The sequence below is a fragment of the Boleophthalmus pectinirostris genome, unplaced genomic scaffold (assembly GCF_026225935.1).
Source record: "Boleophthalmus pectinirostris isolate CB_2022bp ecotype Guang Dong unplaced genomic scaffold, ASM2622593v1 HiC_scaffold_14, whole genome shotgun sequence".
Lineage (NCBI taxonomy): Eukaryota > Metazoa > Chordata > Actinopteri > Gobiiformes > Gobiidae > Boleophthalmus > Boleophthalmus pectinirostris.
The window spans coordinates 18202021-18213936 of record NW_026571047.1 but is presented as its reverse complement, the minus strand read 5'-3'; the positions used below and the strand labels follow the sequence as shown (position 1 = coordinate 18213936).

Genomic DNA, 11916 nt, shown 5'->3' with positions numbered 1-11916 from the left:
GAAACTAAGAAAAACACAGAATCATTTTGTTAAGAACCTTTTTTTTTTTTAATTTAACATTTAAAATTACAATATACGGTAAGTTGAAATGACTTTGATCTGACTAGCAGACACTTCCCATGAACCTGTCATGGTTTTTATGTTATAAGAATAGTCTAAAAACACATGAGCATATCCCCCCTTCACTGGATCATGAATGCTTTCTGTATTTCAACATATAAGATTTGTTTAAAGGGCCCATATTACACTATGTTCTGAGTTATATATATTGTTGTTTTCTCATCACAAACTAGCTGGAGTTGTGTTTTGTTTTATTCACATGTTTAACACACAAACATAAACTGCATATTTAGGCTCTGTTCCACCTTGTGATGTCATGTGGTAATACAATAAATGTGTCATTGTGTTTTTACATCTTAACTAGTGTCATCTGGATGATTTCAGACCTGGAAATGACAATCTCTCCTGAATTAAAGGTAAAATGTAGCTGTTAACTTACAGAACATTTTGAGGTTTGGAGATGTAGACAGACTAATAATAAAGGATGAATGAAATAAAACACAACTCCAGGTATGTTTTTGAGGAGGCAGATACATTCTAACACACCTTAAAGCTCACAAGAGTCAGGTTTGCGTAATATAGGACCTTTAAATATGCAGATAGATAGCAAAGTCACCAAAGTTTTAGACAGTCTAAACTTGCAAAACCTGGGTCCTCTCTGAGATCCCAGTAAGTCCCATTGGTCACCCACACATCCCGCCCACACTGGTCCTTGGTTTGCCTGAAAAAGAATAAGTCAAAATGTCAATTCTAGCATCGTAGAAAACAAAAATAGCATAGGAAGTATTGCAGAAGTTGAATGTGATTGTGTAGCATAGGTTTGTTTGATAAAGTGAACTTACTTGAAGAATCTAGGTACATGCTCTTCCCCCTTTTTGGCAAGCTCCTTCCTTCGCAGCCTCTGAAGTTCCTCGATCTCATCTTTTTTTCTGTCTGCTTCGTCCACCAGGCCCTCTTCCAACATTCTGTTTAAAAAAGGACCAAATCAACTCAAAGTACATACACTTTCTAGTAACTTTTTACCTCTTGGGTTCTAGGCTCACTGCAATATGTAATAGTGTGTAGGTCTCATGGTAAAAACATGTTTCAAACTTTTAAAAAATGAAATATTCAACAGCAGCCACAAGATGTCAAAACCAACTTGTGCCAGTTCCAGATTCAGACAATTAGAAAGGTTACACATTTAAATGCCAACCATAAATTACTGTCTGTAGGAGTGTTTAACAAGTACTATGAAAAAAGCTGTAATTTTAGTACTTTTATCATTTCATCTAGGTGATGTCAAACCATATTTAGGCATCTAAAACTCTGCAAAGTTGTCAACAATTCGCAACGTGAACCTCAGAGATTCAACCAAAACAAACAAAAAAACAACAAGGTAACAAAGTATGCAAACTAGATGATGAATTTGGGTCATGAATAATTGTGCGAAATATCACTCAGACAAAATCCGACTTTATTTTCCAACTCTGTATACCAGTATTCTGTCTCTCTAAAATCCAACTATTATCACTCAAGCAATCTGTATAATAATAACAAAATAATAACCAGATATCCTTCTATCCTTCTAACCTTTGGTCTGGTCTCAGTCTTGTGTCGGTTAAAGGCAGGAAAGGCTCCAGCTCTGGGGGCAGTTCGTTCATCTCCATTGCAAAAGAAGAGAAGCCATAATACAAGAGGTGATCCTTTGGCTGTGGGTCTATGGGAAAAATGGGTCAAGTCATCAAGGGTTTAGCAGGAAATTGGGCCCTGGGAGCAGATCATGTTGCTTCTAGACTGCAATATGAATGTTACAGCTCTTCAGTGCAATTATTATACAGACCTATCTTAGTGCTGCTACTTTCTGTTTTTACAGTGACACTCCCTTAAACATAGAAGATGATGCTATGATGTGTTTCAATATGTTGATAATTCATTCTCTTATACAAATAAAGTGGTTAGTGTCTAAAGAGTAGTAACCCAAATTGCAGCACAGAGGTTGTTGAAATAATACAGAAAGCTCAGGGTCATATTTTGCAAATAAAGGTGTACTATGCAACTGTTCACCACCTCCATGGAGATGCTTTGCCTATAATGTTTCAGTATGAAATCAAATACATACAGTATATCTAGTATTTGTTCAATGACAGGAAGCTAGATGACCTCAGAAAGTACATTCTTTCAATAGGTGGGGGGCGAACCCTCCCCTAGAAGTATATATATATGTATATTTTAATAATTTTGTTTATACTTAGGATTTAGGAGCACTCACTTGGTTTCCAGACACATTTGGGAGAGGGCAGAGTATCACAGAAGATGCCCTCATGCCACAGACCCCCAAATCTGTGAATAACACTCCCGCTCTCGTCCAGCACCGTCCCCTGCACCTCGTTTTTGTTTGTGTCTGAACCCCAATAGCGAGACTACAAAATCAAAACAGAGATTTACAGATAAGCAACATATTACAAATTACATAGTACTTTACCATTAGAAATATTGCTGGAACACAATATTTTCAGGTGGTTGGATAAATATAGCAGAACAATAACTAAATACATGTATACTGACTGAGCCCAGTCACTTGTTTTAACTTCTTATTTCTAAGCCATTTTGAGTTGACCATTCAAAAGATCCAAAAGGTTTTGAATTGTTAATAGCCTAGCAGTTGCACTTATCTTGTAACACTTTGAACCCCATTCCATAGGCCTGTAATATTTTGTTGAGATATAAATATTGTATGTCTTGAAATTTTTGGTTTTGTGTAAACAAAATTGTGGACCCTATCACTAATATAAAGGATGAAAGCTGTTCAGTGTTTTATAACCAAAGCTTTTATTTTACACTGAATTTATGTGAGTGATTTTTGTTTTTGTTTTTATGTAAACATTCAATTAAGCAAAAATATTAATTGAACCGTTGCCTGAGTGACCTTTTAGATACTTCTTTTACATTTGCAACATTTCTCTCACCAGAGAGAGTGAGATTCATTCATTCACCTTGACAAACGTGATCTTGCAGGTGCAGGTGCTGTTGTTGAGGTTTTGAATGGTGACCTCTCCGTAGTGCTCCAGGTATCTTTGCTGACTGAAGACGTTATGAATGCACGTCACCACCTTGTTCCACTCATAGTGATCTCCATATCTGTGCAAAATCATCATAATCATTAAAGGACAAAACTGACTCGGCAAGTTTTTAGCCATGATATAATGTTGTTACCTCCACACAAAAAATATGGAATTGCAGTTGTGTTTGATTAATCTTTTGTTATTTGTCTGTCTATATCTCCAAAGCTCAAAATGCTCCATTCCACCTTGTGATGTCATGAAGTGGCAGTTTTAAAGTTAACTGCTACTTTTTATCTTTTGTTTAACAGAGATTGGCAAATTCAGGAATGAAACTATCCAATTGATTCTAGTGAAGGTTTATGGAGTAAAAACACAGTGGAGTGTTTTCTGTTTGAGAGAAGAACTCAGCCTAAATCTACAGGGTTTGTGTGTTAAACATGTGTGAATGAAACAAAACACAACTCCATGTTTGTTTGTGATAAGGAAACAACAGTATCATTTAGATCAGTAAACATTGTAATATGGGCCCTCTTATTTAATACATCATCTGTCTTGGCCTTTCATATAACATTTCTGTGGTTAATTATTGCTCAAATAGGTAATAAAATTATTACTTTGGAAGAGTGACGTTGACCATTCCCGTTGGCAAGATTTCCAGGGACTTCCCCCAGAATTTATTCTTCCACCTTTGATCTGGTAAAAGGAAATAGAAAGGCACTAATTAGAATGATTTATGAATCTTTTATGAACTACAATAAAAAATAACTAAGACACTCTCACCTTGCCAGAAGGTGAAATTGTCCGATTCGGCGTGACAGGCTGAAATGGGAGGATGATGGCAAACCTGGAAAACAATATTACTAAAATTAAACAATATTATTAAAGGTGCATTGTGTAGCTTTTCTAGATGATCCACCATCTGCTTGACTCCATGTAGATGTTATTGTTTTTTCCTACTATATGGCATTCATTTAACTATCTCCATGTGTAGCTTAAAACTATCTCTGTGTAGTTTTGAGAAATAAAAATGTCTGTAATTGAATAAATACAAGATGCATTTGTTTAATGCCATACTTTGAAACATCTCAGGCAAAGCAATATCAGAAAAGTTACACAGTACACCTTTAAACCATATTTGAATATCCAGTAATTGAATGTGGTTGGAGAAAAAAGAAACTGATAAAATACCATCCTTTGAATGATTTAACTTAGATTTATACAATTTAATAGTATAATAAAGCTTTGGTCTTATTCAGCTTTGCAGTTATAGCTACAATTGTACAGTCATAATTACTCTTGCCTTAAAGGGAGCTATGAAATAGTAGATCATAATTATAAACCATAGTGATGTTGATTTTATCACACTTTACCTGTTCACTGATGAGCCTAAAGCCGCGGTCCTGTCTTATACATTCAAATGTCTCTCCAAGCACTGGGTTGACGGGTTTGTAACGGTTTCTGAAAGTGGCCGTAGAGTAACCGGAGATGGCAAAGGCAGCAATGTAAACCTAGAAGAACATGAGAGTTATTTAAAGTGCCATTTGTTGCATACATGTTTTAAATAATATGTGTCTGGAAGAGTGCCTGATCTTTTCTTTCTGTGAATTTTATTTGAATTTATTTTATTGGAATTATCTTGTTTTTGAGTGGGTCCAAAACACATAACAACAAGTAACACACAATATAATACACAGAATAGAGGCACACAGATACAAATAAGCTAGACATTATACAGTAATGGGATATACAAAATGGAAATAAAAAGGGCAAACTAAAAGTATAAACAAGGAGTTTTGAGGTGTGAAAACAAAGTGGATTTGAATTAATTGAAAGATATTCGCTTTCAAGAGTATGGGTAATCTATTTCGATCAGAAGGGGCTTTGTACTGGAATGATCTGTGTCCAGCTTCTTTGTAGATTCTTTGTACTTATACAGCGATAATTAATAAACTAAATAAAGTGTTTAGTATGTTAAATTAGACGTGTAATGTTTGTTTACCATCCTGTGGTAGGGGTCTGGTGTATTGGCTGCTGTGTCCAGGAGCTCACTGTACTCCAGCTCCTCACACAGTCTCTGCAGCAGGTTCACCGGTTCATTCAGAGCAGCGGGCATCGACACTCGAGCCAGATCCTTGCCTAAAAATCACCCAAAACAATATAAAAAACATGTTAACAGGTATACATATTTGAACAGGTAAACTACAGGTGTAGACACATGCCTATGTTGTTGTACAGGATAGCGACTAGGCCCACATGGCTGTTGTCGGGACAGTATGTGGGCAATTTGGTCCTTCGTCCTGTGCTTTTGGGGGGGACACTGTGAGGGGCTTTGGAAATGCTGGCACGATATTTACGAGTGGCCAATGCTGCAATGAGAAGAAAGCAATTCACTGTAATGATCAGAAAAAATACATGATTTACATTTAATTATTGCATTTTTGCAATGGTAAATGGTTTTGTGTCTTTTAGACAGATCACTGATTAAGTGAATTACAAACACTTTAACATTATTTCTGCCTAATTGTACACACACCATGGCCCTCCTCTGGCTCAGAGTTTGTGGTGCTCCCGTCGCTGAGTCCAGACTCGTCCGTGACCTCAGATGAACTCCCACACCGCAGATCATCGCTGGCGTCAAAATATTCAGCCGCTGAATCTGCCACAGATGGAGCACCGTGGGACCTGACAGCCTCAGTCTGTGGAGAGGAGGAGGACAGTGTGAACTATAAACAGTAAAGAGGTCCATGGAACAGAGACAATAACTGACTTACTACAGGTAATGTGAGATGGTTCAAGTTGTTTGTTTCCCAAACTTCTTGAAGTTTTTGACGCTCCTGTGAGAGGGTCTCATGAACTGACTTCAGGGAAGAAAGCACTGATATGGGAACATAAAAAGAAGATAATTTACAATGTACAATTTATAAAATAAAATGTAGACTTTGTTGAAATTTAAGAAGAATGACCACATAAAGCAAATTATCACAAATGTATTTTATCTGATGGGAAAAAAACAATCTTAACATTCTTAAAGAACAATGATTAATGAGAGAACCTAGTATAACTTGAAATGGACATGGCTGTCTTATATAGTTATATTTACAGCATAAACCTGACAGATATAAAACACTTCCATGTATTTCTGACCTCGCAGTGACGTGGTGCAGATGTCCTGCTGTAGTTTCTTGCTCTCGGGTGATAAAGCAGTGGGTGGAGCTAACTGTGAGTAAACATAGTCCGGTATAGAAGGGACTGATGCGTCGAGCTGTGATGAGCTACTCAACTGACTGGAAGACAGCTAAAAAGAAAAAAAAAACAAAACACACACACAATAAATAAACAAATACAGAGTCAACATACACTGAGAGCACATTATAGGCAGGTAGACTATGTATGTGTGCTTAAGAGAACTTTGAGGATTCCTGCCTTGCATTTTACAGTGCAGATATAAAACTGTTGCACATCTGAACACTAGATGGCACTACACTGTTTCTATGTGTTGACTGGGCAATGTTTTCTTACTGTAGAACGACCTGTACATATGTTCAAATGAAATATTCTACAATTTAAGTTCTATTCCCCCACTTGTAAGACAACACTTGTAATTAGATGTGACTGTTGTAAAATTGTCATCAAGAGTGCATGAGGAAAACTGTAATATGAAGCCCAAGATCCACTGATAGTTCTCAGAAACATGGATACTACATCAAAAATGAAGGAGTATATTCATATTGGATTCAATTAAAATCAAGCACCTTTAACAAATTAAAATAATCAAAGTTGATAGTATCAAAAATCAACAATAGGAGCATTGCGCACAATTACTCACCGATTTGGGAATCCCCCGAACAGGCTTTGAAAAAGAGAAAGAATGTTATGAGTTATTCAACAAAAGTAATTCATATAAATACCATATTTTAAAGAAGTAGAATTGTATTAGATAAATGTCTTTTTAAAATCTATTTATTTATGTATTTATTTATTTACATTTGATAATAACAGTACTGTATTTACTGTAAACATTGCATACCAGTCCCAGGGCTTCGACTCTTGACAATGTGCGTGAATGACCCCACATTTTTGCTGACCTTGGTCTTTTGGGCTTTTCAAGTGACAAATTCTGTGCATACAACAATGAATAAAAAAGATAGGACATGTTTAATTGAAGTAGTTTATTTTATAACTCTGCTGTATTACCTGAATGCTAATGATCCGCTGCAGATCTCCATTACCAACGATTTGGCCTGTTTCCAAAGCCTGCAACCTCTGGATTAAACGATTTAACTCAGACAGGTCCAAATGGCACCTGTTCAGCTCTAGAGCAAAAAGCACAAACATTTAACAACATTTACTTTTGCACAATTTTTTATTTAGTTAAAGGAGAACTAGTGGAGGGTTTGCTGCCATACTTGTCTCCATGGAGATGTTATTGCGCTGCCAGGAATGTCCCATGGTATGACATTAAACATTACCATCTAGCATTTATTCATTACAGGTGCTTCTATTGCTCAAAACATAATAGTTCCTTCTGTGAATAGGGTGACTCTCCACAGAACTGTAATGTAACATAGTGCTGTAAGCGGCTTGCTTCACTTGTGATAGATTTAATCTATATTGTGGAAGATTAGACACAAAGCAGCAACATTTCCATAGAGACAGGTAAGTAGTGGACCCGCCACTAGAAAAGTCTCACAGTAAACCTTTAAAATAATCTGTACCTTGAGCACAAGTCTCTGGGGTGTGTGATTGTTGGAGCCAGGCAGCTACTTTGCTGTTCACCGCTGTGTACGGTGAGGGGGGCTTTGGTGCATTTGGGACAGTCAGGTTTTTGGAGCTCTGTGATACAAAACAATGAAGAAAACACTTAAAGGGCCTGGATTACATTATTTATTTATATTATAACATTATTTCCTCATCATAAACATACCTGGAGTTGTGTTTTGTTTCATTCACACATGTTCACACACAAATCATATGCATATTTAGGTTCTCTCAAACAGAAAACACAGCTACAGGTAGTGTTCCACTGTGTTTTTAAGCTCCATACACCTTCACTAGAATCATTTGGATGAATTCAGCCCTAGAATTGCAAATCTCTACTGAACAAAATGTAAAATATAGCTGCTAACTTGAAAACTACGGCTTCATGACATCACAAAGTGGAACAGAGCATTTTGAGTTTTGGAGATGTAGACAGACGAATAAAGGATTCCTCTGCCATGTGTGATTGAAACAAAACACACCTCTGGGTCTGTTTTTGATGAGATAACATTGTAATATGGCTTAAAGCTCATAAGAGTCAATTTTGTGTAATATTGGCCATTTAATCAATGCTCTTTATGATTTGAAACTTGTATTTGTGATACTTACACTAATTCCATTGGTTATAATGGAAGTGCTGTTTGTCAGGGACTGGAGGAACCCACTGTGAACTTGTGAATTTTTCTTGTACGAACGATGGGCTTGTAGCTTTGTCACCCAAATGTAAAAAAGTTCATGATTTTTGGCCTTGAAATAATAATAATAATTAAAAAAAATGTTAGTTACAAAAAGTACTGTATTCCTTTCTATAAATTACAAAACTATGGCCAAATACTGTGAGTTACCTTCATATGGTAAAGAATATCCCCTGCATCTAAATCAATCCGACTGGATTTTTTATTTATTGACATGACTGCATGGCTTATGTCTAATGACCCCTGGACACGTCCTCTTGACACCTGAATACAATTTACAGATGTAAAATAAACTGATATGTTACAAGATTGAATATAGGATGTGATAGGCTTACATCATGTTGACTTTTGGAGTATCTCAAAATCCCAGCTTCTAAGACAAAATATCTCTGAAAAATAGAAATAGTAGGTTTCATTGTTTGTTTGTTTGTTTTTATTAATTTGTTTTTATTGTGATAATAGAGACAATACAAACAATAAAAAACACTGGACATTTTGATTTGAGGGACAATAAGAATGGATTTTGTTCTTCTTATATGGGAGTGCAAGTGTGTGAGCATGCATGTGTATGAATAGGTAAGTAACAGTAACAGAAAAAAAGAATTAAGAGTAAGTAAGTAAGAAGAGAAATAAAATAATAATTGAGTGAGGTTCCAATTTGGGTGGGTCTACGTGACGATGTCCTGACCTTGTGCCAACCCTTCAGAGGCCACTTCCTCCTCTTGAGCAGGTACCCCTCACAGATGCCTGGAGTAGTCATGTCCTGAAGACTGTCTCCTGCTGCATTTGTTTCAACATGGAGGTCGTCAATTATCTCCCAGTCTTTGATGATCTGTGCACAGTATGCGTTTAAAAAGGACATAATGTTAAACTGATGTGGAGTTCTTTCAAACACTGGTAGACATAATTTAATTTCAATAAAAGAAAAGTAAGTAAAATGAATTATTCTACTCCAAATTTACATTGTAAACTCAGTAGAAAACTTGGAAGAATTTCAGAAGTTGAACGCAATCTGAACATAATTTACCTCTGTTGTCTCACATTTGCAAACCACAAACATTCATACCCCGGCATTCATAAACTAGTGGAAAAGCAGCATTTTGTTCTAAAACACAGAAACAGAATGCAGGGGCGCTGAACTCTCACATTTACACACAAGACATGCAGTGAAAACAGGAAGGTTATACAGGTGAAGTGACTTTCCTAAGGGCACAATGGCAAATTGCAAATAGCAGGCAAATAACCATCAACTCTCCCAACAGTGGAAGTGAAATATCTCTGTTAGCTTAGTTAGTGTCAAAATAAAGTGGTACAAGTCTAGCACCACTGACCAGTCTGGAGTGAGGGGAGGAGACTGTGCTGCTGCTTCGAGAGTGTGGGGGCTTGTTCCATGTGGGGGATGTTTTCTCCAAACCACTGGCCAAAGAATGACTCCGGTTCAGAGCAGAGCCATAGGGATCCATCTTAATGTACTTCACTCACAGACTTCACTTTTATGTGCCTGTTAATTCCATTGACTTCCACAAGCACTCTGTAAAAAAGACAAGATATTAATTTGACTATGCTATGAGTGATTTAAGAGAACTGCAATAAAAAGAGCAAATACTAATGTATGGGGCATGGTAATGTAAAGCCTACTCACTATTATTACAATATTGACTTATTGTTCAATATATGAAATGTATTTTGAGGGTCAGTATTTATCGTGCATTCAGTTTCAATAATAATTGTGATAATGAGGAAATTTGAACCATTTTTCTGCAATAACCAAGTTTGAGCTGTAGAGAGTAGAATAAATAACGTCTGTGGCTAATTATTAGTTCCTTCTGCAATGTATTTGTTGCTGCTCATACAGACAATCATTGCAATGCAGGAATTATCCTGCATTGTGTCAGTGGCATAAAGTAGTTTCAATAGTATTGCTTATCGCAATATTTATCTGTGGCAATATATTCTGTTTTAAAATGTTTTACTGTGACAGATGTTTTACTGTAACAGATTTATGACACTTACTTCAATTATTTGCCATCAGAGGAAATGTTAGGAGCATAACATAGAACGGATACAGTGTGTGACAATCATGTTTAAATAGGCACAGCAAAGAGGAAGACTCTAATCCATTTAACAAAAAAGGTGAGACCTCGAGGTCAGGTTCAAGGCCCTGAATAGACCGGCTCTCATACTTTCACTCATAGCTGCTTCCGGTGCACATTTTTTATGAAAAAGGCATTTAAAATAGTCCAACTATAACACTTTTATTAGTGAATGTCTTTATGAGTGCAATTAATTGTGTGGTCTTCTATTGCATAATATAAGTTTTATCTTTTTGTTATTTATATATAAAACTGAAATTAGAAGATAGCATAAAAAATGTGTGCAGGTTAACAAAAGTGAATTAGTTTAGTTTATTATCTATTTTAATTCATTTATGATTTACAGTAGACTACAGTAGCCATGCAACCTAAGAGGAGGATTACTCACTGCTTAATTGGTTTTCAAAGGGATGTTTTTAGCTTCACCTCTTAAACAGTGATACAAAGCACGTTTGGCAACGTGTCACATATAATTCGATAAAACATTAATCTCACAACATGAAATTTATTAGTAGTAGATTTGCATTTTTAATACTTTGATTTATGGGCAATTTCAAAAGGCAGAAGAAAACGTTTTATGAGATGTTATTTTGTCATATGAATTAAATGCACATACAAAGGCATTAAGTTGGTATGTACTAAGAATAGCCATGTCCATTAGTTCATAGTGGTGGATCTCACGTATGTCGTTACGTAAGGATCGAGAATGACAGTGAGTGACCTCTCTGCTGATCAAAGCGCACGGTGGAAACAGGATGAAAGGATTTGTGCGTTTCTGAGCTTGCTTCACACAAAGACCAGCATAAAAACTATTCTTATATTTTTGGAACAATATTTTTTCTCATCTGACTTTGCTTTATTAGTTCTTTATCTGTGCATGTAATATTTTTTTCTACAAATAAATCAATTCAAATCAATTTTAAATTGTGGTCTGGCCTATCATTAAAAGGCGTGGGCTTAACTACTTATGCTATGGTTTATTTATATTGGTCAAATACACAATAATTCAAAGACACAGTGAGTAGACAGATCCGTATATACAAACACTACATGTTAACTTTAAAATAACACATACCTCCAAATCTCCACCAAGTTGCACCGTCTGAGAACTTCTTACTAACTCATGATTCCTGTGCGTAAAAACGTAACTACATCACGTAAGAAATGAATCAAAATAAACTTCACGGTGCTGCCTAAATGATTAAAAGCCGATAGCTACATGTTGAATCCACAAGTTACTTCTTGTTATGGTGGAGTAAAATCTCT

General features: G+C 36.1%; 1 protein-coding gene across 1 annotated transcript; it reads right to left on the bottom strand.

Moving 5' to 3' along the window:
* Positions 1 to 181: 181 nt before the first annotated feature.
* osbpl7 (oxysterol binding protein-like 7) lies at positions 182 to 10020 on the bottom strand. The gene is given in 21 exon segments (XM_055150388.1): positions 182 to 781; positions 903 to 1025; positions 1633 to 1759; positions 2312 to 2462; positions 3036 to 3180; positions 3719 to 3797; positions 3885 to 3948; positions 4475 to 4612; positions 5104 to 5240; positions 5324 to 5470; positions 5638 to 5979; positions 6249 to 6399; positions 6931 to 6954; positions 7132 to 7221; positions 7299 to 7417; positions 7820 to 7937; positions 8472 to 8609; positions 8708 to 8821; positions 8893 to 8946; positions 9246 to 9389; positions 9889 to 10020. Coding segments are annotated over 21 exon segments (2646 nt in total). The 3' UTR covers positions 182 to 672.
* Between the last annotated feature and the right edge of the window lie 1896 nt (positions 10021 to 11916).